Source organism: Lagopus leucura, unplaced genomic scaffold (assembly GCF_019238085.1).
Source record: "Lagopus leucura isolate 7727_CA_CO unplaced genomic scaffold, USGS_WTPT01 Super-Scaffold_100157, whole genome shotgun sequence".
Lineage (NCBI taxonomy): Eukaryota > Metazoa > Chordata > Aves > Galliformes > Phasianidae > Lagopus > Lagopus leucura.
In genome coordinates, this window is record NW_024962334.1 from 13,410,029 (window position 1) to 13,437,412 (window position 27,384).

Genomic DNA, 27,384 nt, shown 5'->3' on the forward strand with positions numbered 1-27,384 from the left:
TGTAATTACGATACAGTTCATGACGGTCCAAATTATTTTGCTTCATAAAATAAGCTTGTGTATCTCACAGTGCTGCTGTTTTTTCATCCTCCTCAGTAAGTCTTTCTGGAAATAACATCACTTATTAATCTTCTGCTTTGAGTATCACAAGGCTGACAAAGGCCTTATTCCTTTCTAACTAAAATTCCTCAGATACATTGTTTTGTTTTTAACAGTATCGTAGTTTAGCCTTAGCTTTGGACACCCATGCTAGACTTTGATTAAAGACATCAAAAGTATAAGAAAAAATAAAGTAAGTATTAAACTAAAGCAAAGTGCTGCTATCCACAGAGATTTTCATTCCATACTGTGCATGGCTATGCAACAACCCCAACACAAAAGGTTTTAAAAAAGTAGTGGCACACACAGATACGTGTTTTTTTTTAACATATGTGAGATCTGAGACACATGTTCCAAATTCTATGAAGGTGTCTTATACGGATTCTGAGTTTATTTTGGTTGCAAAGGAAAGAACTGCATAGTGTTGGAGATGTTTCTACCTTGCTATTAGCACATACAAAGAAAAAAACTGCTGAAGATTTATGCTTGTGTGTCTTAAAAATCACAGAGAAACTGTTGCATAGGGGAGGTTCTTGTACAACATTCCAGAATTGGTGGGCAGGGATCTACAGTGAGAGGAATCTGAATGCTAGATCTTACACAGAGATCACACTGGCTGCTCTTGCACTATGTAAGATTAAGCTCTGAGGAGACTTTTCTAGAGATAGTCTTTGAGTGTCACTGCAACAGGTTTCTCACCAAGAAAAGACAGGTTTTCTTCTGTATGTTGGTGCAACATTTAAATATAATTAACTGACCTACAAATACCACAAAAATATAAATGTTAACATGTAGATATGTCACTCTGAAAGTAGTGCCTACTATTTATTACCACAGAAACTACAACAGATATGAAGAGCACAATAACACTATTTGATAGAGAAAATTCTCAGCTACAGAATACTGTTTTTCAACAGTCACCACCATTAGCCATGCATTTTTACCAGCGATGAACAAGAGCCTGTGTGCTGTGCTCATGAAAATCTGCACCAGTGGAGATGACCTGCTGTTTCACAGTTGCTATGATGGCATCATTGCTGAAGTGCACCACTCACCACATCGCTGTGCTCATGTCCACCATTTGGTCATATTCACCTTCAGCAATCATCAATGACTGTCAGTGCAATTTTTTTCTGCATGGAGAAATTCAGTGACACACCTTTGCTTCATTTGTACTTCTATGTCATGTTACATTCTGTCAGACTGTCCCTCTACTGCCATCTGTCACATGACAACAGCATGTAATGAAATACTGATAGAAAGTTCAACCTCTACTGCCATACCACCAACATCTGCCTCTAACATTGTGGGCCAACTCAATTTAATATGAGGAATTACTTGGAACAGCCCTCATACTAACTTGTAATTTCATAAAACATCTCATTCTAAATAGGTAGAAAAGTAATGCTGAAATTGTATTCCTCTGATCAGGTTGAATATGTGATTTATAGGTTTTCATTTAAAAAGATGCAACAACATATCCAGAAAAATTTCAGATGCAACCCAAACAAAAGTTGTATTGTACATGTTTTGAACCCTTATTTACTGTGGCTCTCAGTTCAGTTTGCTGTGCTTTCTCTATTAATTTAGAAGCTAGAGATTTCTGAATTTAAAATGTGTATCTGTTTTTACTGCAGCTATATTACTGCAGCAATATTTTGTTTCTAGCACAGCATATTTCTGTTTAGAGCTCCCTAGCTGTGTCTGTAGGACAAAACAAAAGACCACTCTTTTCTTCAGTAGCATTTACTTTCAGTTAGGTTTGGATCTTGGTGGTCCAAGGGGTCTGTATGGAATCACTTTCACTCCTTTCAGATCTGTTATCTACCAAATTTGTGAAGGGTTTTGTATGCTCTTTGGAGTTGCATGCTTTTTTTGCTTTGTAGAAAGGATCTTTATGAAGCTGTTTGAAACTATTATTATTAATATAGCAGTGGAATACCAGGTTTGAGATAAATCATCTGTCTGATGTGCTAGTTCTAGCATGCAGCCAGGTTGTGTCAGAACAATTGAAACTTCAGGAGTTCCACTAATGCCAGCTGTGGGAAGAAAGCTTCCTGTTAACTACTTCAGAATGCTTGGTTGTTGAGTGCAATTTTTAAAAGACCTATCGCTTCCCGATTCTGTGCCATAAAGGCAGTATCCAAGAAGTAAAGTGATACAACTAGAGTCTTTTGTGTTTGTCTCTACTCTGTGGAAGTGCTTAAAACAACGCTAAATATTTCTGTAATTACATGACTCATTTAACCTGTCTTCATTAACAGAATTACTACTCTTCATGCCATGATTCAAGGAAGTGCTTCTAGTACTTAGTTTTCAAAGCTTCCTTCATAACTTCAGTGAAATTATCAGCTTGTTTACATTCACACTATAAATCAAATGTTCTAAATGGCACTTACTGGTTGCATTAACAGCACAAACACATTGCTCTCCACAAGTCCCATTACTATGTGGGGAGCAATGCTAGTGTTCTTACTGCAGAAGTTACAAAATTATGAAGCACTGAGATTATGAAGCATTGACATTACCACACAGAAAGGTGAATAGCCAGGAAGGTGGTTTTGGGAATGCTGAGAAATGATTTCTTTTCCCATTCCATTGATGGGGAAGAGTAGAATAAGTATGTACTACTGTTGATTAAATTTACCTTGACTGTAGGACGTGCTTTTATGGAAAATAAAGTTCTGTCTTTATGTTACAGATCTCTGTAGCATGGTAACTTAAACATAAAGCCAGTTTATCTGGCTACTTATTGGTTTCACTTTTGCCAATAATTCCTGTTAAGCACAAGATGTACCCATGTGATTAGTACTGTTGTAAATAATGACGTTATTTCTGCTAGCAAACACAGTGCTTGATAAGTAAAAATTTTAAGGGCAAATATCCATAATTATGAAGATCACTTCTGATCTTCAGTAAGTAAGTACTTCAGTATATATTTTGTGTTATTAAAATGAGCAGCCTAACATCTCAGGCTGTTGAAGAAAGAAGTAAGAGAAGATGAAAAACAAATACTGTATTTTTAGGATATGGAGCTTGGATAACTTATTATTATTTCTAGTAATGTAAGGATAGATCAGTGTACAAATAGAAAAGAAATTCATTTGTCTTTCTAAGTTTCATTCTGCTACCCTAAAGACAATGTAAATGTGTGAAAACAACTACAGAAGAGTGTTTCAGAATCAGATTGTCACTGCATAATTTTGTGTTTATTTTTCTTCCCACTTGAAGACTCTCTAGCATGGTTGTCTATTTCCTATGACTTAAAAAAAAAGAAATAAAATCACACTTGGTTTTCTTGATTCCTGATATACATGCAAATACAGGGAAAAAAAGTCACCATTAGACTTAAGTTTTACAATCAGAATGAAAACCTAGTCAAATATAATAATACAGAAATGACTCTATATGTGTTTAATTTCTGGTGAAATTGTATGTTTAATCATAATTTAAGATTTATCTAACAGTAAAAGTTTGTAAGTTTTCTATTGTCTTTGCAAATACTTAAAAATAGTCTCCATTTTCAATGAAAAATGCCAAACTTCCAGGCATAAGAGAAATTAGTGGTAAAGAAATCATATTATTTCACATTGCCTACTAAACAGAGCACTAAAAACTGTTACTGAAACAAAATTATTTTATGAAACTTAGCAGCTAGATTGATGTACCTACCAATCTCCGTAGCTTACAAAGTGTCATATTGTATTAGGATGGCAAAATAAATTGCAATGAATGTAGTTCACATGAACCTGAGATATTTCAGGTGTTGCTTAAAATCAGAAATAGTGGCATTTTGGCCTGAGCCAAGTAGGTGTTGTGTGGAAACAGGTAAACAGTCCAGTGCAATACTGTGAAATGTAAAAGATGAATGGAAGAAAAAAAAATCAACTAATAATCTCCCCTTGATGTGTGAAAATTTTCTTTTGCTTCCTTTTTTAATTTTTTTTTTTTTTTTTTTTTTTTGTAGCTGATTTTGGTCTTGCAAAGCAAAATGAAGAAAACAGCAAACTTGCATCAGTAGTGGGAACCATTCTGTACTCTTGGTAAGTACTACTGCATACAACATTGTGGAACATACAACATTTTTTCTCTTGCCCCTTCTTGTGCATTGGCAGTAATGAGTTAAGTTGGAAGAAAAAGGAAATGTCTCCTGTTCACAAAGTATCTGCCAATTAGGAGAGAAACCTGATGCAACATAATATCCTAAGTAAAACTGGAAGTGGCTTCATTCCGAATCATTTCTGACACCAGCACTGTGTCTGTGGCACTGACAGAAGTTAACAAGCCTTTTCTAACATTGATCGTAAATCTTCTTTTCTGATGACCACATGTGATGGTTGTACACCTACCCAAATTCTTGGCTCATGTTTTCTTAATAAGTTATTAAAAGTTCTGAGCTATTAAAGGGACTACTAGTGGTTCTTCTCAATTAGGAGGAAAGGTCAAGAACTCAGACTTTTGCCATCTGAGAATAATGAACGTTGCCACTTTTGAGACTTTTAACTTGAGATTTCCTAGAAGTCACTAACTCTTAAATGGCTCCAGAAATGAGTCTTTGTAATGTGTTAAATGTTTGTCTATACCTTAAAGACTAATGCATAACCTGAAACTGGGTAAGGCAATTACAATGATGCATTAATTTGTTCCCTCTGAATTCTCTTGTAGTATAGCACAAATCATGAGTGATGGCTTGGGTAGTTAAGAGTTATAAGATTTTGGTGTGATTATCTCCTTATCATCTTTTTGTAGCTTCTTAATAAAATTGGTTTTTGTTCACTTCTCCCTGGGCAGCTGTTGATGGGAACCTAATGTGCTTTTTTGGACAAGTTATTTGCAAATTGTTTGCAAGCTACAGCAATCTTTAGACGTTTCAGGTTACAAACCCTGCCCCAGTGGTCCTCTTGGTCATAAGATGTAATTATCTTGTCCTTTTTTCTCCTGTTCACTTCTGTGCGAAATGTAACTGTCTTTGGGTCTTTTCATGTTTTGTGGGAAATTACTCTTTGAGAGTAGCTCTGCAAATATCTTACAGATTTAAATATACACACACACAAATATCACGGAGGAAGTGATCCGTGCCTGCACACCATCAGAAGACAGAACAAGGAGAGGCTGTGTATGTCTTTGTATTTAAAATGTATACTGGCGAGAAATTTAAAGTGGTGGGTAAAGCACTAAAGTCTTTCCAGTACCACGGCCATTTAAAAATGTTGGAAAGGTTTTGCCAACATCTGAATGCATGGATTGCCACTTTTGATGTATTTGGTTGGTTCTGTGCATGACAGAGGGACAGAGGTGGTTTTTTTTTTTTTTTTTTTAGATATGAACCTGTTCACAAATAACTGACTGTTTTTAACAGAAGTGATGAGGCTGAAGGACAGAAGTCAGAGTATAGAGTTATTCAGTGCTTGAACTTTTTTTTTTTTTTCCTTTTCTTTTCTTTTGGATGATTTAAACTGAGGTGAATGGCTTGAAAGTAATCAAAATATTGGGATTGCTTACCTTGCAAGAGCAGCAATATTAGTTCTTGCAGATAAAAAGGTAAGGATGGAGAGAAAGAGCTATGTGACAAGACAGCATTGTCATTTTAGAGTGGCAGAAATTGGTTTCTTCTGAATTGACAGGAAAATGGTTGTGGGGAGTTTGAATTGCAACTTACCCTTCTTTGAGGAGTACAGAAACAAAATAATAAATATCAAAATAAATAGTGGCTGATAATTATTTTTTGGACTTGGCTATACGTCATTATGCAGGCTTAGATAAAAACATATCTCTCTGTGTACCAAACATGACCTGTAAAAGAAAGTACTGAATCCATTTGTTAATCTATTTTATTAAAAACTAAGTCATCACAAATAACAGCAGACACGGTTTCATATTTAAAGAGGAGCTTACAAATTATTTTTTCCAACTGTGATATATTCAAATTCTACTTCATACTATTCTTATTCTAACATCACACTAATTAAATTCCTTTTAATTCATTGTGTCCTTGAATTGAAAAACCCAACAATGTGTCCATTTAGAATACAAAATGTATCAGATGGATTTGTTTACACTTAATACATAAAAAATTGAGGAGATGACTGCTTTAGGGAATTGGTAATGAATTCTGAAGTGATTTTCCAGCTCATAAATCATCGGAAACAATCTGTTCCAAGTTGATGTTGACAGAGTCTTTATTATCCAGCTGTCTTGAACACCTACCCAAAAGAGGTGGCAAATTGTGCATTGTAAAAAAAAAAAAAAAAAAAAAAAAAAAAAGGGGGAGAGAGGGAGAGAGAGAACACAATGGAACAATGTTTACTTTCATGTATACCCACTACTCACCACTTATTTGTTTCACAAAGTGGATTATAATGAAGGTGTATCAAAAGCAAGAGGTTATCTACCCTTATCAACTCTGAAAGGGTAGATCACGGCAGGACAAGGGGAAATGGTTTTGAGGGGGGGAAGATTTAGGTTGGATGTCAGGGGGAAGTTCTTTACAGAGAGAGTGGTGAGGTGCTGGAACAGCTGCCCAGAGAGGCTGTGGATGCCCCGTCCCTGGAGGTGTTCAAGGCCAGATTGGATGGGACCCTGGGCAGCCTGGCCAGGTATTAAATGGGGAGGTTGGTGGCCCTACATGTGGCAGGGGGGTTGGAGATTCATGATCCTTGAGGTGCCTTCCAACCCGGGCCATTCTATGATTCTGTGAACAGGTGAAGAGATGCAAGTAAAAATTTGTTGAGTCATGTTTATGGTAACTGCTTTTATAATTATATAAGCATACAGAATTTTTTTAGAAAAAAATCTGGGAAACATTGTAAATTTTGAGTTTGGTTGGCATGCAATTCCTTAAGAATTTGAATGATCTTGAAAAGCTGTTGAAAAACTGTAAAGAAGAGCAAATCTCTTAGGTGTCATTAAGAAGCAGGTAACAACATTTCCCACAAGTTGTGGTTTTAACATGATCTTTCTGAAACATCGTTATTCTAAAATGTCAGAGAGCAGGTACTCAAAACTATACAGAAAGTTTTCTCCTCCTGGTGTTTTGAGGAAAATTGTATTTCCTTTTAATTAGAGGTAATACTGTATTTTTGTATTTTCCATTATTGTTGTGGCTGTGAAAGAGGATTCCTGGACCTTAATTTCTTTTTGTGGAGTACATATTCAGGCTGTATACTGTGTTATATTACGTAAACTTTATTGAACAGCTGGCTCCTGGAGAGGACATTCGGTTTGATTAAAAGTGTGACAGAAGTTGAGTAATTCTTTCAGTGTATGAATACTTCATTTTTATAAGAGTATCTTCTGAAAGGCAGTTAATAGAAGTATTTACTCTGATAATGAAACATAGCAGTGAAAAGTAATTCTGATAGAGCAGCTTTAGTTTAGGCATTGGTTTATAATAAGATATGTCAGCAAAAAGCTCTGTGCAATTTGAGGTGCAACATGCCATTCCAAAAAAGATAACTAGATGAACTTCAGGGAAGAACAATAAAAGTAATTGACAGTGATTGAGTTATGAAAAGAAACCTAAAATGTCTGAAGTTTATACAATTTTTATAAAGTAACTAAGTTTGACTAAATAACAACAGAAAATTCACATTTGAAATGTAGACAACACCACATCCAGTCTTAAACAAACTTATACATGGGAGAAAATTTTACATGATGTAAAATGTAGTAAGAAAGCTTGAAAACCTCTGTACTGACATCTGAAAAAATGTTTCAATAGAAATGATAGAAGAATAGAAATGAAAAAGAAGTCCTTACCTAAAACATAATACTGTACATGAGAGAATTCTACATTCTTGGACTGAAAGAAAGCCACTTTGGAAGTGATGTGAACTAGTTCATACAGATTTTTTTTTCCTTTTGTCTATGGATCCTAAGACAGGAAGGGTTTTGCTCAGAAATGCTTAGAAGTACCTTATAAAGTCAATGCATAGGTTTTCTTGATGAAAGTTCATGTGAAAACATGCAGGTTAGTTTATACTTGTTTTCTGACAAGTGAGTGCTGCTGATATGGCTTCTAAAGAGTTACATTAGTACTTGAAAAAATATAAAAGCGCAGAGTATGTAGTGGTCTTATAAACTAAGTGATAGATTTTAAACTGCTGAAAGAACAAGTACTATTCTACCAAGACAATTTATTGTAAACAAGCAATGTATTTCTTGGAAATAATTTCTTCTATGGGACTTGTATCACAATTCTTTTAATATGTATAGATTTGCTTCTTTTGACTAAATGACTTAAGATTCTGGGTTTATAATCACTTTAGAACAGATAACTATCATTAATACTTTATTATAATAATATTGGACTTTTCATCAAACTCATTTATGAGCTTGTAAACATCTTCTAGTCCAATGCTACTGGTCTTTGTTCGCAAGAGTTTTTTTCTCATTCATTTCTCTTTTAAGTAATGTCAAATAAGCTGCATTGAGGTGAGCAATATTACTCTGACATCTGAACTGCAGGACATGAATAACTTTGGTGGCTTTAATCATCTTAGGTTAAGCTGCCTTTAATTATATTTTTCATGGAGGCAGCTCAAATTTTCCACACCTACAGTCCTCAAACACCTTGTTAGTGGACAGCTATTCTTTACAGGAGCATCATAAAGAGGATGAATATTATTAATACCATGTGATTTTAGCAGACGTATGTTTGTGTTTGAAAAATATATCTGTTCTTAAGAAAGTTTCTTTTTGCTGGACTACCGATCAAAATCTAGGTTCTCTACTTATTCAGCTACATGAGCAGAAGTAATTGATTTTATAACAAAAGAGTTAAATGCAGTGTTATCCAGAGATATAACAGTGAGTTTGCCATATGCCCTCGCTTGCAAGCAAGCAATTGGTATAATTTTATAGAGGTCGAGATGCTCAGTTAGTAAACTGAGAGATGAAACTTGAAAATGAGTTGCTAAAGGCTTTAGTTTATTCCTAGAAGGAATTTTAGTGGGAATGTAGAGAAGAAAAATGGGGAATTAAATATTTTTAACATCACAGGATCAGTTGACAGTTCAGTTTACATCAGTTGTCCTGTTTTGTTTCTGGACACTTTCTCATATACGTTAGGTTCCAGGAAATCCAAATACTTAAAGTTATGTAATTGATATGTTGTTGTCAGAAAGTAATCTCTGTATGACTGGATTTCATTTTGCTTCGATGTAGCCATCCAAAAACTAGACATCTAATTCAAGTCAAGCAGTTAGATGACTACAGAAAAAAAATTGTCATTTCCATAGTGAATTTCATCCCATCTTTCTTGAGCAGCTATTTTAGGGTGATATGAATCAAACTCCCGATGTGCTTGTCTCTCTCCATTTGCGACAGAGGGAGCTGGAACACTAACTTATCATAAATCTAATTTTCAGGAGTTTAATTTTAGGTGAAATTAACACCTTATGTGAAATCGGTTATTTGATATTTAAGTTTATTTTTGAGATGTTATAAAATAGGACTTGCTACTGCTTGTAGTCATATTCTTGCAAATAATTATTTTTTCATATCTCCCTTTCAGTTTTGAATATTCATGTGATTTCTTGTTAAGCTTGGCTGTCTTGTACAAAGTACACCGAATAGAATTTATTCTAGAAGCATATAGCTCAATAAGCAAAATCATTTACCATTTTTAAGTGTTCAGATTTCTGTTAAATTGAGAGAAGACCAAAGGTTTTTCCTTTTGTTGATCTGTTTGTAAAGTTACAGATTTGAGGCCATTCCCTAAAGCATTTTGTAGGAAATTGTTGTTGTAATTCACTGGAAAATTTGTCTGGTTAGAAAGAATCAGTTTTGAAAACTATCTGTCATAAAATCATAGGATGAATAATCCTTCGAGCTGGAAGACACCTTTAAATGTCATCTAGTCCAACTCCCCGGCAGTGAACAGGGACACCTATAGCTGGATCAGGGTGCTCAGAGCCCGTCCAGCCTGATCTTGAATGTCTCCAGGGCTGGAGCATTCACCACATCTCTGGGCAGGCTGTTCCATTGCTTCACTACCCTTACCGTAAAACCCTTTTTCTTATATCCTCTTTTTATCCTTTATATCCTCTCTTTAAGTCTGAAACAATTTCCCCTTGTCCTGTTACAGCAGACCCATGATGCACATTACCAACACCTTTTAGAATATGAATGTTTCAGTTTCTGTGTACATGGGTAGCGCTTTCCCACAACTTACAAATGTAATTTGTCTACAGCATTTCTGTTAAAACTGGCAGCCCGACATTCTGCTAGTTATTTTTATATGCTTAAGAATACTAGATGTGTTGTCTGTGGAACGGTGCTTGCCTTCAGTAATACAAATAAAAAAGTACATTGAAAAGAGATTTTTATTTTTCAGGTTTCAGAATCTGACTTTTACCTCCTCTTGCTGTTTTAGACTGTGTACCATGATGCATCTGAAGGAAAAGTCAGTATAAATTAGCACTTCAATGTGTTTTTCTGCTTTATGTCTCCCAGAAGCTCTGTATGTAATACTGGAACACTAAACTACGTATGGATGGTACTTTGATTTTTCCTTGTATTTACCAGACATGCATATGATGATCTTGAAAATTCAGAAGCATAAAACCAGTTGAAACAATGATACAATTTTGAGCTTAATTAGATATATATTTTTTTACTGTTAATGTGAAATTTGCTTCTTTATAACATATGTTAGTAATAGAAACATCACCTTTTCTGATAGAGCCTTTAAGGCTTTTAAAATTGTCTTGAAATAAGTTAAAAAAAAAAAAAAAAAAAACAGCCTAAAAACATGTAATATTTTTGCACACTGATGGCAAACTTTTTTTCCAAATCAACAAATATAGTGTATAAACAAGAAGATCAAATTCAGACTTAATTGGATCATTAAAAAATATTTTGCCAATGTATCCACACATTGTATTGTGTACCCTGATGAGAGGAAATAAGATGACCAATACACTTCAACTTTTAAAAAGCTAATAGAAACCCCTCAGCTGGGTACAGTTTCATGGGCTTTTATGTAGAGCTTCAATACTTCTGGTCAGTTTGTAAAAGGTTCTTAAATATTGATAACCTGGTCTTTGCACTGTTTTTTTTTTTTTTTTTTTCCCAAGGTAGGTAAATGGTACTGCAATCATTTCCCTACTAGATTTATGAAATACAATATGCACAGAATACTATTCTGGCTGGAAAATTCTAGCAGCCCAGAATTTGTTTTTATGTAGAAGTATATATATATATATATATATATATATATATAAATATATAAATATATATATATATCTTTATATGTGTGTGTTCATATGTACATAGATGAAAATATACATAGATCGCTCGGAAAGTAATGCCTCCTATTTCTTTCCATGGAAACTACAACGGGTACGAAAACAATAACACTACTTGATAGAGCAAATTCTCAGCTACAGAACACTATTTTTCAACATTGTTACCACTATTAACCAATTTGCACAGATGAGTAGTCTGAGATGCTCTTTGTTTTGTGGAGTGACAGCTGTGCATGGCCATCCAGAACATGTCTTATCTTTCACATCACTGTTGCCACTGCTGAAATGCATCACCCTTTACCTCATTGTGCTCACATCCTCTGTTTGGTTTCCAGAAACATTCAGCAAGTATTGAAAAATGTCAGTGGGTTAAATTGTTTCAATGTGGAGGAATTCAGTTACACCTCTTTGCATCCTCTGCACTTCCATGTCAGACACCATTCTGTCAGACTGCCCCTCTGTTGCCATCTGGCAACAATATGTAACAGATACTGGTGGGAATGCTCAACCTCTACAGCTCTACCATCACTACCTGCCTCTGATGTTGTGGGCCAATATAATAAAATGGGAGGCAATACTTTCAGAGCTGTTCCTGTATAGATATGTACAAATATACACACACACATCTCTATATATAAAACAAGAAGTGTTTGTACATGTAGAGATTTAATTCAGTTTAGACAGCATGAGGCAACAGAAACAGTGAACATCAGTGAGATTTATCTTTCCATTTTAAAGATACTTTAAAAATAAGTGCTTAAGCAATGAAGTGTTTATTTGCTACTGCTCTGTGAGATTCAGAAAGAACTCGCTTTTACTGGCAGTGAAGGTTTATATGTGTAAAAGCAGTGAAAATATAAAGTTGCTAGGAAAAGGTAAAATATTCTATCAAGTAAATACATGAATCTTTCACTGTCAGATATGCATGCTCTTGTAGGACAAGTACAAAGATGGTAGAACACAAGTATGTACCTCCCTAGTCTACTTTTGAAGAAGAACACAGAAGCCCTCAATGTAAAAGTCTTCTGCTCTGTTCAGCAGATTTTTATATAGATTTTGTGCTCAGAAGAAATATTCTGAAGGTTTATACATATTTTATTCGTTTAGTTATATTTTGATTAACTATTCTTTTCTTACTTAGAAAAGGATAAAAAAAAAGTTTCAACTGAACATTATAAACTAAGGCTAAACCTGGCAGTTGTTTCAGTAGAAGCTATTTTTATTTCTATTACGGCAGTTGTTTATTATGTCCCCTCCCTACAAAAAAAAACAACAAAAAAAATGGGGCCTGTCAGCTTCAGTTGTTTTTAAGACTGTGATACAAATTGCTGCAGTGAAATTATTCAAGTTAAAAAATAACTGGAAAAATAAAATCAGCTATGCCACTCCTAGGTCAACACAAACGTGTAAATACACATTGACAGACCAAATTAGAGAGCTTACTTGACTGCAAATAATTAATAATTAGTAAACTAACTTTCTTAATAAAGAAAGGTAATGCTTGCTCTAGAAAATGAAACTATTGAGATTATACTAAGGGGAGCGATAATACATGCGAAAGTTATCTCTCCTAGCTGACTTCACCCATTTTGAAATTACATTCACCATCTGGTGGCAGAAGGATTTATTACACTGTAAAATGGCAAACCAAAGATAGCAAATTTCATCCCTGCCCCTGTACATTTTAAATATTGGTGGAAATGATTAATTTTCTATAGTCAAAGAGGCTTAGGATGTTTGAAGGAGTGTGTTTTATGAGGAAAAAGCATACGTGTAATAGCTGTGTATAATAGTTTACAAATATAATTACTTAAGAATTTCTAATGAGAAAAATAAAAATGCAAGTTGGTAGATAATGCAAGAAATTACTATAGAATTCTTTGGCAATAAATTTCAAAATAGAGAGCTGTGAAGGCAAAAAAAAAAAAAAAACTAGAGACTGAAAATGCTGTTCCAGCTTTGTCACTCCGGGGACAGACAGAATAGACTACCTCCAAAAGGCTGCTTCTTGTAGGTGAGAAAAGCAAATAGCTTTTAACAGTTTTCACAGAATCTCTTTTTTGAATTGTCAGTTGTATGGCTCCTGTTCCTTCTTTTGTTGCTATTCTAGTAATTATGAACCTACCATACGTACTAAGTGTGACCTATAGCTTACAGCAAAACATCCAGAGAAAAGATTATTACAATCAACTTTTTCATTTTTCATCTTTGGGAAGCTAGGATGAGTTGCTTTTCTCCCTCACCACCTACTGTTCTGTGATTCAGAGGACTGATTATAGAGAAGCTATGTTCTTTTCATACTACTCTCCAATACTCACAAAGCATTCTGCAGTAGTTTAGTGAAAAGCAGAATCTTTCACGTGAACTTAAATTTAAGTTCCTTCTTCTATTTTGCTGTAATGAGTTCTACCAGCAACTAACAACAACTAAAAGGGCAATCCACTACAAGCAAGTATTATTGTATAGATCTTACCTTAATAAAGAGATCTCAATATCTGAAGCTAATAGAAGCTATATTTTTTCATTATATGTGATAAAAAAAAAAAAAAAAAAGTAAAGCAATCTTGTCTGTCATCTCTCCTCTTGTCCCATTTCCATCAGTGCCAGTTTGTATATCTCCATAGGGAAAGAAGAATGGGATAACCATATTTTGTACTCTTCTTGCCTCCAACTATATATGGCTTGGGTAGCTTCCTGAACCACATATGGTGCCTGTGAGTATTTGTAGTACCACCAGTAGCTGCAGAAATGTCTATCAGAGTGTACAGGATGAATTGAAAGAGTTATTATGATAAAAGCAATAATTATCATTCATTCTTAAAATCTTCTGCAGTTGTATTTGCTTTTATTTCTTTGACCTTTTTTTTATAATATCGTAATCTCCTTTCTGGGAGGATTCACTCTTTAATTAATCCATAACTGTCTAGTAGAAATCATGTCTTATTTGAAGGTATGCCTCGTATTACAGAGTCAAATACAAACCGACCTGTATTTACATCTGTCAGAAACACTGTTAGACTGAGCAGTGAGCACTGTACCAAAACAATTCAAAATTGGCTTATTGAAGTTCTCTGCAGCATGGGAAATCTTCATCAGTTGTGTCTCATGTTAAGTCAGCCTGATAGTATTGAAAACATTTCTTAGAAGCTTTAGAAGCTCTAGAAAATCAATGCTGTTTTGAAAAAGTAATTCTTTCAGTTCCTTCCTTCCTTCCTCTCCAAATTCAGGACTTCTTCCTTCATACTGGAACATCTATCCAGTAAAAACTAATGTGATCATGAGCTTATCCTGTGAGAACAGTCATATTTCATGTAGATATGTGATAGTGTTAGTGTAGAGAATCCGGAATCTGCTTGTGAAGTTCTAAGTATTTTTCAGTAAATATCACAAAATAGCATCAGTGGCTAAAGTTATAAAAGCAAGTTTGATTATAAAAACGTCTCCGAGGCTATATAGAGATGATTTGCTGAAATGGTTCTGCTTTATAAATAGAACCAATATTGATAAGATTTAATTTTTATTTGCTTTTTACCCTAATAAAAAATATTAAATTAGCTTCTAAATTAGGTCTTTAATTTTGCAAAAATAATTCAGAAGATTAAACAGATAACTCTTTGGATTAATTGATGACATAATCAAGTTCAAGACTCATTTTCAGGCTGTTTGTGTAGACTGTCATTATATGTGGATATGATGAGCAGGAGTGAGCTTTCTGAGAAGCAATTATAGATCAGTCTATTCAAGGATACTGAGAATTTAGAGAATTATTCTGCGGATGTATTTCTGTGTCTCTGATTGAGAAGAATTTAGCCTTGCTTTTGCTGTGGACATTCATTCAGCGAAGGACTCTCCTTGATAACAATGCAGCAAAAGTAAGCTCCTTGGCATGAATATACAATCTGGAAATGAGCAGTGATGTGTAAAGTTAGAAGAAAACTGCAGTGAATATTATGAATAAGTTAATTGCAAGCACAAAGTGACTAATTTTTAAAGTACCTGCTGCCTCTCTTAATATCGGACACTGTGGGTATCATAGAGTATAGCATTTGCACTGCTGCTTTGCAGCAGTATCATCAGCCTCTGAAGCAGTGGTAATTTTTTATCAGCTCTCAGAGTTTCTCCATTTAAGTATTTTATTTTTACACTGAATGCATTTTATGATGTGGACATCTGTTTGCTAGAAATTTAATTAGTGCCACTGTTCTATTTCATCCAATCCAGATCTCTTAATCTAAGAATCAAAGACCCGCTTTTACAAGTAAACCAGAGACCATACCAATGTCACTCCCTTAAATCATTATTTTGTACTTTTTACTAAGAGAGACTTTTATAGAATTTTTATGGAATAAATGTCAGTCTGGTTCTACTCGTTCTTTCTGGTCTTGACCAGACAGTAAGAGTTTATACACAGTTGTCACCTGAATTAGATAAACTGTATGTGTTCCCACCATCCTCCTGTTAGTGGGCAGCTGAACACAGGAACAAAACAGGGATCTTTCTGTTTGACATCACTCAATAGTATAGATCCAAATGGTGCAGCTTGACTGCAAAACTGTTTTACTAGTCAACAAGTACTGTACCTCACCCACGTTTCTAACTAGCAGATGGTGAGGTTTGCCTTTAGAACATGGTGAGGAATTTCACCACTTCATCTCTTAGAAGTAAATAAATAATATTCGAAATTTCTATTTAAAATTCTAAAGTATTGAATTCATTAGCTATGAAAGCATAGTATCATATACATTTAGGATTTTAGAACCTCTGTATCACTTTTGTGGTCACATTATGTAACTTTCACTTCAGTCATTTGCATTTTTCTTAAGTATTTCTATGAGACTGTATGTACATTAAGGTGCTGGCCATCTTCACGTGCTAAATATCAGACTTTTGTTCTGGAAGAAATGACCAAGTAGTATTCCTCTGGAAGTCCTCCTCTTGATTAAAAAAAAAAGAAAAGAAAAGAAAAGAAAAGAAAAGAAAAGAAAAGAAAAGAAAAGAAAAGAAAAGAAAAGAAAAGAAAAGAAAAGAAAAGAAAAGAAAAGAAAAGAAAAGAAGAAAGGATTAGATAGGTATTTAGAATAGGAAATCTTTCAGCATGAACAAACAGACCACATATTTTCAATAATTTCAATCAATTATGTGTTCTTGTGGAACCATGTTAAAACTACAACCTTCATAAACCTATCAGCACTGTATTTTTTTCTGTAACTTCCAAATCATGGTAGCAATAAATGTGTTTTTGCTAGCCACCACCCCAATGGGCTGATGTTTACTCTGACAGTCAAACTAGGTTCTGCCTCATACATTAATACAAGATTCCGCTGAGCAGGTCATGGTTGCTTCTGTGTGTCCCTATGGCCTTCTGTCTTCAACATATTATTTCAGTGACTGCTATGCAAAACCACACTATCACCATCTGTATGTTAAATTGCCACATCAATCCTCACTCTAATGGACATATTTAATGTATCAAAATGAAAGTTCTTCAAGGCCTTCTGAAGAACTGGTATCACAGTGAGGAGTAATGACAGTCCAACTCTAGAGAACGTGTTATGTTTTAACATCATGTTCAATACCCTTTATTCATCTCCATGGTTCTACAATAGCAGCAGCAAAATTAAAGGGAAGTACCTAATGACTTTCACACAGGAATCTTTATCTTGCCTGATGAATTTCATCAAAAATGTCTGACCTGTCAGACTACATCACTTCCCCACAGTGACCTCCATTCTGAATTTATGTTCTATTAAGATCACTTAATATCATTTCCACATAACAATTTATCTAAGAAATGTCAGCTAATTTGTTTAAAATTTATTTTTTTCATTTGTTTTGAACAAACTGGCAGCACACCTTCTAGCACCATATCCAGTCTGCATCAGTAACTGAATTTGCGCAGTACCTCTTAACTCCAATTATAATTTTGTATTTCCACTTAAAGAATTCGACTAGTAAAGGAAATGCAACCTTTTGAAAGTAACTGTATAAGCTCTGGAGATATATTGCAGTGACTAGTGATTTTTTATTTTTATTTTTTACTTGAGGCTAATGCTCAATGAAAACTATTAATTAAATACTTATGGTTTGCACTGCTTTTCACTTAGCCCTGAAGTTGTAAAGAGTGAGCCATATGGAGAGAAAGCTGATGTCTGGGCTGCAGGATGTATCCTTTATCAGATGGCAACTCTGAACCCACCGTTTTACAGCACAAATATGCTCTCCTTGGCAACTAAGGTATTCCGATTTGCCAGATCAACTCACCCATTATTCCTACATGTGATCACAAGGTCCGTGAAAATTTGTGTTTAAGGCTGTAGAAGCACAAAATGCTTTCTGCTCTGATGTGTGAATGAGCAGGAGCATTCTTCACAGTATCAGTTACGGTTTTTCCATTCTACTTGCAAAAATTGCTTGTAAATATAAGTACTTCTCAGACTGATATATTTTTATTGCTGCATTATGTAATAGGATTTTTAGATATAAAAATTCTTATCACTATAATATCGCGTTTTCTATAGGGTTGTGTATTACCCTGTAGAGTTGTGTGGACATTTGGATATGATTAAAAATAAAAGAAGAAATCATTGTTTTTTGTAACTGTTTCCCTTACTCAGATATTACAGTCCCCTGATCTACAGTGGCTATGTACATTAATGTGGATACCTGATTAGAAGTGATATTTTGCATTAGAAGATGTGTTCTAAGTTATTTTGCAAGTTAAAGTTGATGATGTAATGCCTACTCATCAAATTGTTCCAAGAAGTATGTATCATATGAAATTTCTAAATAAAACATTGAATTTTTTTCAATTAACAATAGGTATTTTATTTTACAGATAGTAGGGGCTGTGTATGAACCTGTGCCAGACGGACTGTACTCTGAAAAAGTATCATTTACCATTAAGAGGTAAATCTTGTTTTGTTCTTGCTGCAATATTTGTTTTATTTGTATTATTTTTTTGGCTGACTTCAGCAACTGCTAGTATTTGTCTCTGAATATGAAATGTCTACTGATTTAAAGTAGTATGCTAGTAACATATTCAGTATAGGTGAATCTAACAACTGCATGACAGTGTAAGACAGTGCATTTCAGAGAATCATAGAATGGCTTGGGTCGGAACAGATCTTAAAATCATTCAATTCCAACCCCCCTGCCATGGACAGGGCTGAGATCTACTGAAACAGGCTGCCCAAGGCCCTATCCATCCTGGCCTTGAACATCTCCAGGGATGGGGCATCCACAGCCACTTGGGCAGCCTGTGCCAGGGCTTCACCAGCCTATGAGTGAAGGCTTTTTTCCTACTATCTAACCTAAATCTAACCTATTTTATTTTAAAGTTTGGTCCCCCTTGTCTTGTCATGGTCTGCCTGTGTAAAAAGTAGATCTCCCTCCTGCTTATAAACTCCCTTCAAGTACTGAAAGCAGTGTTTCTCCAGAGCCTTCTCTTCTCCAGGCTGAACAAGCTCAACTCCCTCAACCTTTCCTCATAAGGGAGATGCTCCAGTCTTCTGATCACCTTCCTCTGGACCAGCTCCAGCAGCTTCACATCTTTCTTGTCTTGGGTCCCCAGACCTGGACACAGTACTCCAGATGGGGCTTCACAAGGACAGAGTAGAGGGGGACAACCAGCTCCCTTGCCCTGCTTGCCAACCTTCTATTGAGGCATCTCAGGATACTGCTGGCCTTCTTGGTTGCAGGTGCACACTGATGGCTTAGGTCCAACTCTTTGCTTATCAGGACCTTCAAGTCTATCTCCACAGCACTGCTCTCAAGGTGTTCTTCTCCCAGTCTACTTGCTTAATTTCATTCAGTTCACAAGGGCCCACTTTTCACGCCTATTCAGGTCCCTTTGGATGGCATCCTTTCATTTTTTTTTTATATCAAGTGCACCATTCACCTTAGCATTGTCAGCAAACTTGCTAAGACTGCACTCAATCCCACTGTCCAGGCCATTGACAAAGATATTGAAGAGCACTGGTCCCATTATGGGCCTCTGGGGGACATCACATACAGCAGGCTAGACTCAGTACTGAATTTTAATATGCTAGTGCTCTAGTTAATCCACTATACATCAGATTATTTTTTTTACATGGAATTACAGCATTTTAAGTAATGTTCAAGTACAGCTGTAGATCACTATATGATGACATTCATAGTTTTGTGACTGATAGTAGTACATTTCCTGCTACCTTCTAATTCTGTTAATGAAGACAGAACATAGTAGTGGAGGAAAAGAAGAACCTGTATTTGTTTCACTCATTCATCACATATTTCGTTTAGTTACAATTACATGTTCCTGGTGTTAATGTAATAAGTGTATGAGGCACACTGTGTGAGTATAGAAAGTGAGTTGGTAAACTAAAACATTTAGCTCCCTTGAGTGCCCATTTTAGAAAAACTCCAAAAATAGCTTTAATAGCTTTCTTTTTCAGTCAGGTGTTGAATTCCACTTCTCAAAAGCACTTTATAGTGCAAGGAATGTAACGTTTTTGTATTATATTTTTTGCACAAAAAGATTTCTATTGTTTAAGAACCCTGAGGATGAAGAAAAACAAAGAGGATAGGAACTAATAGAATAGAACTAAGATTTAAAAGGTCATTAAATGTTTTGAATATTTACAAGTATTTGTATTTGGAATAACTGGGTTTACTAATTAATTAGTCACCATTTAAGAATAAAGTAGTACTCCCAAATGGTTCCAGCCTTCAAGTCAAAATACATATCAGTATTGATATGTATGTGAGAATCTGGTCCCTCTATCTTCTCCTTTTCATTGTTGATGATGACAAGAAACTCTATAGTGGAAATTTTTAAAGATTGTTTTGAAGGTCAGCTATTGATTTACTCTTTATAATTATAGATACAGACATGTATTAAGTAGGCCTACTCTAAGTCCCATATAATTATGAGATTGGCTGATATATTAATTATTTACTAAGATTAGCTGGTTTAAATAGATGATTAAATAGGTATCTGCATGTAAAATTAACATTATTTTTCTCCTGTAATGTAAGCATTTTCCAGCTTTTCTAAAAAGCAGTGGGTAGCATGAAAAGTTTGTTTATTCTCTTACTATGGATTAATCCTTAAATGAGATATTATGTTTAGCTATTAGTTTATTTTTGTGAGATATTTAGATAGAATAGAGAACATGAGAGAAATTCAGTAATAGGGAATTCTTACTGATAGTACAGATGAGAAAACATTATCAGAAATGAAGAAGTTAATTTCTGAGTAACTTTAACACAATACCTGTGAAAGATAAAAGGAATACGTTTTTTTAAAAAAGTTATAAGGATTAGAAAACATTGAAAACTTCATTTTATAACTGAAAAATTGCATTCAGTAGTGTCATTACTCAGTATTATGGTCAATATTAAGATCCAATTTTACTGGATTAAACCATTTTAAGAGCGTTCTTTTTTTTTTTTTTTAGAAAGTAATATTTTAGAAATAATACAATCATTCTGTGATACTTTCTTTAAGAAGGAGTGTTGGGTCAATGTATGCTAATTGGTAACTATTACTCTACATGCAAATAATAGAAAATTATCAGATCACCAGATTTATTAGATTTAAGACAGTTTATAGTACATGAAGAAGTGTGTCTATCAGCTTTCAAGCCTTCTCTAAGTAAGTCAATGCTTTGAATGTCTTGAAAGATGGAGATCCTACAACCTTCCTAGATCCTCTTCCAGTTCTTGTTCACCTTTTAGATTAGAAGTATTAATACATCCTCATATATAGTTGGACTTTCCTGTTTTGCTGCTTGTGTATATTACCTCTTTCCCTATCCGCTTTGAGAATTCATTCATTTAGCTTCTATGCTATCCCGTTAAATAAATAGCAGTCAGCTCTGTGTATCTTGCTCAGGTCTCACTGATCAAGGTTTATTATCTCTCTCTGTATCAACTGCTCCCAGCAATTTAGTTTTCATAAGCTTTTTGAGAATTCATTCAGTTGCATAGGCTATTAATAAAGATGTTAAACAGTACCCAGTCCCTGAAGAATGCTACTTTCAGCCATCACCTGGACTTTGCACTTCTGATAACACCTCTTTGAGCCAATAATTTCAGGCAGTTATTTACCTAACCTATAATCCTGTGGATACTGTGGAATATCACGTCAAAGACTTTGCTGCAGTAAAGGTATCCACAGCGTATACTGCTCTCCCGCTGTCTACAGAGCAGCTATCTCTCATCATGGAGAGCAGTCACACTAGTCAGATGTGACTGGAACACAATAAATCCATTCCAGCTGTTCCCAGTCACATATTTGTCTTTTGTGTCATAAATACAGCAAGTATTTAAAATAATGTTTGTCTGTTCCTGTAATTCCTGCCCATAAGCTCTTGACTATACCAAGCCAGCTGTTGACCGGCAGGCTGCTTCCTCCCTGACTCGACATTTTTCCCCTCATTGAAAGAATTGAGGATCGCCACTTCAGCTCCCTGTCCTTCTCTCTTCTATCCCAGTGCTCTGAAGTCACATTTGGTATTTTCAGAATTAGCCCTAGGGATAAATTGGCGTCTGTATGGATGAGCAGAAAGGGGGTAATGAGCCAAGGGTCAGATGAGTCTTGGTAGTCTTTCTACAATGGCCTTTGGTGTATCAACACCAAAGCTTCTGTGTCGAACTGTCCCCTATAGGCTTGAGCAGAGCTTCTGGGCCCCTGTGTGTCCCTGCTGTGCTGTCTGTTGTGACAACTTCTACATCTCTGTTATCTTGCTGTATATGTTGCAACCTCAAATGGGAAAATACTGCTTGATAAATTTCTCACTATGAAGACTTCTGAAATAACATTTTTATAAGCTAGCAGATGTTCTCTCTTCAGTCTTTTTGTGTAAAATTATTTATGCCTTTCTGAAGTGCATCCATTTTTAATTTTTGAGAGCGTAAGAAATAAAAATTGTTCCCTTGCTAAATTTCTGTTTTGTCCCAAGTGCTGGCTGCCATGGTTTGATAATTATCAATGGAGGAATGCAGTGGTAGCAAAGTTTTTAGAAGGAAGTAATTAGCTTTCATTAGAGAATGTTTCTTTTTATAGGTGCTTGACCCCTGATGCAGAGAAACGTCCAGACATAGTGGAGGTCAGTTCGCTGCTGTCTGATGAGATGATGAAATATTTGGATGTTTTATCTACCTCCCATCTCATGTTGGAGAAGAAACTGGATCGGGAGAGAAGACGAACCCAGAGGTACTTCACGGAAGCAAACCGAAATGCAGCAGCCTGTCAACATCAGCTTTCTATTTTACCACAAGTAAGTACGTGCATTAAGCTTTATTTTTGTTTATCACTGTTTGCCATATCTAAGAAAATAAGGTAAAAAAAAAAGAAAAAAAAAAAAAGGAGGCAGAAAAAATAAACAAAACTGAAAAGACCAATTCTCTTAAAACATTTTACATTCTGGATTTTTAATTTATTTTCACCTAGATATTCATTCATTGTTTTTTTTTTTTTTTTTTTTTTTTTTTTTTTTTTTTTTTGTGGGCATCCTCATACAGCAAAAATAACAGTACCTTAAAAAGTGCTTTCATTTCAATAGGAAAATGAAAATAGAATTAGAAATTATTATGGAGGTGCTTCCTGATTTGATAGAATCTGACAGTATTTAACTACTAATAAATAGTAACTAATATTTAATTACTAATAAATATTTAATTGCACTTGTGAATGAGATTTCACTACAGTGGAACATTGATAATTTTGGGTATGATTCTGAAATAATGGAATCTAAAAAATGGAAAATACACACATGATTTTAAATTACAGATTTAAAGAGCATTGATGCTGGTATTTGTTAATAATTTCTTACTGTCTGATACACTTCTGTGAGTACACCTCTTAATGTTCTTTTATTTGCTACAGGCTGTTTTAAGCACTCATCATGAAGTAAATCAGTATTTTACATGATGAACCAAACTTCTATGTGATCCTGGAGAATTTACTTAAAAAGTACAAGCACAATTTATTTGTGTGGTAAAACCTCACTGTGATAATTATTGTTAAGAGCAGTTATAAAGTAAAATTATAATTTACACCACTGCTCTTGTCTGTCCAACTGTTGTATCACTGTTAGAAACACTGACTCCTTTGATCATGGGCCAGAAGTTTGCACTGAAAAACCTCTGTGTAGTAAAGAGTTTTTCAGGAACACATTGTCCTGCACTCATGGATTTTTTTCAATATGTTTTCTTCATGTCTGATTGAGACTGTAGAAATTGTTATTAAAAGTACAAAATTTTTGTTTGTTTTATACCTTGTTTTCAATAAAATGTTGCCAGTGGCTTTTAGGGAAGAATGATCTATCCAAATACTTGTATAATATGATATGACTAATAACTTTATATTGAACTTAGATTTGTATAAATACATAACAAAATAAATGAAAAAAAAGATACACCTGTATACAAAAAGAGAAGGAAAGTCCCTCTGTATTCTAGGGTAAAATGGCTAGTCTTCTTAAGGAAGGAATGCATTAATTTTATTTCCACTCCAGTGGATACTTTATTTTGTATAATAAATGAAACAGATACAGCAGGAGAGTCTGGGAAAGATCCAGAACTCCATGGAAACTGGGAGAGTATGGCTCACTAATGATAAGTGGAAGACCTGGCTGTAAGTTGTTTTAAATAAGACAGTATATCAGGATGGGATTTTTCCAGATATCTTAGGGGTGTTACAGAGCTTAGAATTAGAAGGAGCCAAGTTATTTCCTTGCTTTCAGCATTGAAGAGAAACTTTATGAAGTTGGAGGATTTCTAATAAAAAGAATAATTATTCCTGAAAATTTTTATTTACAAAAAAGGACAATATCCTGACTTCATTTATTAGGAAGAATTTCAAGCAGCTGATCTTTAAATAAAAACTGTGAGGTATGGACAGCCTAATTAATCTTAGTCAAGGCTCCAGCAAGTCCATAGCTAGGTAATTTGTCATTTTTCCAGGGTGTCAGAGAATTCAGTGTTTCTGCCATGTAGTTCAATGCTTTGTTGAAGCCAGCTACCTTATACTTTGTTTTCTCTCTACTGAAATGTACTTTTTGCCTCCTTTTTCATCCCAATTGTGTCATATTGTGAATGTTTCCAAAATAAAGAGCATGCTCTGTGTCCTTGCTTATGGAACTATACACCATATATCTTTTAAAGCCAGTGTAGAATCTTTCATACATAGCTTAAGTCCAGTATAGAAACTGATCAATAGGCAGTGTGACAGACTGGTCAGCAGATGATGCTGAAGAAGCATAGACACCACGCCTGACAAATATGGCATAAAATCCATCCTTGAAAATAATTATAAAAATAAACAATAATTATCAGCTTTCACTTATATGATTTTATTTTTCATTGTCTTCCATAGACATTGTTGTTGATGTAATAATAGGTGCAGTTGTAAGAATAAAGGGTGTTTAATATAATTAGTGTTTTCTGTTCTGAAAGGCGAAAATTTGCTGACATAACACGGGGTACAAGAACCTAACACAGTAGTTGTAATGGTAGTTATTGTCTCTTGGATAGTACCTTTCATTTCAAGGTAGTCAATATTATATTTTTGTACCCTGGGTAGGAAAAGGTGGAGAGGAAAAAGGTAGTTTGTGCAAGGTGATCAAATAGACTAGTGGTAAAGTTGAGTTTCCTGACATCCAAGCCAAATCTAAACCCTAATAACTAATAATAAAAGTATGTTTTTTATATTTTCTTTTAAAGATGTAGAAGAGTAACAAAATATGATTTTGATAGCATTTTTTTGAGAAAAAAAAAAAAGCCCTGTAAATTTTGTGATAGCAATTTGTCAACTATAATATAAGAATATAACTATATATAATATAACTGTAATATAAGAATATAACTATAAGAAAATAAAAACCACTTACTCCTCCTGCTACTCTCAGCAGCCAGTCTATCAAGTCTGCCCATTTTTAACATATTTTTGGGGAGAAGCTTCCTTTTCTCCATTTCTGTGGTTCTGGTTTGTGCATCTGGCACACAAGGTCTGTCACATTTTTTCTCTATAGCAGGATTTTGTAATATTTCTTTGTTTGGGAAGTAAAGCTGACTTTTACTTGTATTAGTAATGTCACTTGGATACAGTTTTTATTTTAAAATCCATAGATAGAAATTCATATATGCAGATAAGTTCTGAATTGTGCACCAATGGGATACTAACAGTGAATAAGTATGTACAATTTTGGGGTTTTGGACATAGTGCAATCTATTGGAGTACATCCATATCCAGCGCAGGGGATCACTCATTAACTGTGTTTGGTCTAAGCTGGTCCATTTAGATTACCATTAGTTGAGTGCGTTGTCCTAAGGTTCAAATGCACAAGACTGCTCATTAGCAACATAAAAGCTTCTATGTAATTTTTCTGGTTTCACACTTTAACTGATAGGTCTTCCATAATCCAGTGTGCTAGACAGCATGGCATAGAGACCTAAGATGAGTAGTCTTACCTCTAGATAGAATTTTTATCTTCAGGTAAGCACCAGTCCTTTCAGACCTAGATTTGCAGCTATCACGGTTTTATATTTCTGCTAGACTAAGATGTCTAAAAACATACTGCCAATACTGCCTAAAAACATACACTGATTATTCTACTTGCAGCAGCTTGATTCCAGGCCATACTAAGAAACCAGCCTTATTCTCTTGCAGACTGTTTGTCTGTTTATTGTCTGGAAATAATGGAAGAAGCAATATAGCAGGACATTTGAATTTAAAGAGCCGATAATGGCTGAGGCAGTTTTCTGTCATCCATGGCATGAGTAATCTACCTTCATAATCCAAGTGTAGATAATTAGAATACTGTATTATGTCTTTTCAAGACTGGTTTAGAAACACAAAGAGCATATCTAAATTCTACAGATAAGTTGAGACTTCTTTGTATTTCACTTATATCAGAAAGACCACAATGAAAATAACTGTGATGTATTTTGTAGGAATACCTCTAAATGCAAAACATGTTACTTCTCCCATTTTTCTATATCCACAGGAATCAATTCTCTTTATCCCAGTCTGTTTCTTCACTCACAGTGACGTGGGGCCAAAAGGGAAGAGTTAAGACTCGTAGTTTACAAATCCATACCTTTGTAACCACTCTGCAGCCTACTAGCAACTCTCGTGATAAGAAAAACAGTAGTCAATCTATCCAGCTTTAAAAAAAGGAGGACAGGCTCACAGCTATTTGAAAGGCAAAGGAGATCAAAATGATTCAGCCGTTTTCATCTACTCATTTTCCTCCACACCCAAGTTCACTTCTGCACTGTTGGCAGTTTGACCCTGCTAATAATAACGGTAGTTTCTAAGCATCACCACCTGCATTACAAAGTAGTACTTAATTAGCAGTTTAGTTTGAATTCATCTATTTTTCTTGTCAGTGTAGATACAGAAAGAAAAAATGGACCAGTGTTAATTTTAGTTTCCTTTTTCTCTGGTTGTCTATTTTATTTGTTCAGTCAATCAGTGTGTCCTGAAAGGAGGTGAGGTGGAGATTGGCATCTTATCCTGCAAAACTGGAGATAGAGTGAGAGGGAATGGCCTCAAGATGCACCGAAGGAGATTCAGGTTGGATTTTGGGAACAATTTATACTCCAAAAGACTGATCAGGTGCTGGAACAGGCTGCCTAGGGAGGTGATTGAGTCACTGTCTCTGGAGGTGTTCAAGAAACTTTTAGATGTTATACTAAGGGACACAGTTTAGTGGAGAAGCTTTGGTGGTAGGTGGATGATTGGACTGACGATCTTGAAGGTCTTTTCCAACTTCGGTGATCCTCTGAAAATGCATACTTTTTACTTTAATTTTTCTTAAAACAACTGTGCGTGAACACAGCGAGTGTTTTTGTATTGGTTGAAGCAAAGAGAGGGATTGACTTTAAATCACCCAGAATGTTACAGGTTATTGATGTTGCAGCAATATGGCCTGATCATGGGTGAGGTCACAGGGATGTCATGGAAGCTTAGCAATCTACAAGCCTTTTCTTCATCCACCTTTCACTCCATTGGTTTTGTTCTGGCAGCTTGCTGTTTTGGAATTTATGT

At 34.9% G+C, this 27,384-nt stretch overlaps 1 protein-coding gene across 1 annotated transcript in view; it reads left to right on the forward strand.

Moving 5' to 3' along the window:
* NEK10 (NIMA related kinase 10) overlaps window positions 1-27,384 on the forward strand; it is an 84,370-nt gene that overhangs the window by 27,385 nt on the left and 29,601 nt on the right. The window contains exons 23-26 of the mRNA XM_042889176.1: window positions 4,067-4,142; window positions 17,453-17,582; window positions 18,184-18,254; window positions 22,396-22,609. Of these exons, the coding sequence (XP_042745110.1) occupies window positions 4,067-4,142; window positions 17,453-17,582; window positions 18,184-18,254; window positions 22,396-22,609 (491 nt within the window). The remainder of the gene's footprint in view (window positions 1-4,066; window positions 4,143-17,452; window positions 17,583-18,183; window positions 18,255-22,395; window positions 22,610-27,384) is intronic.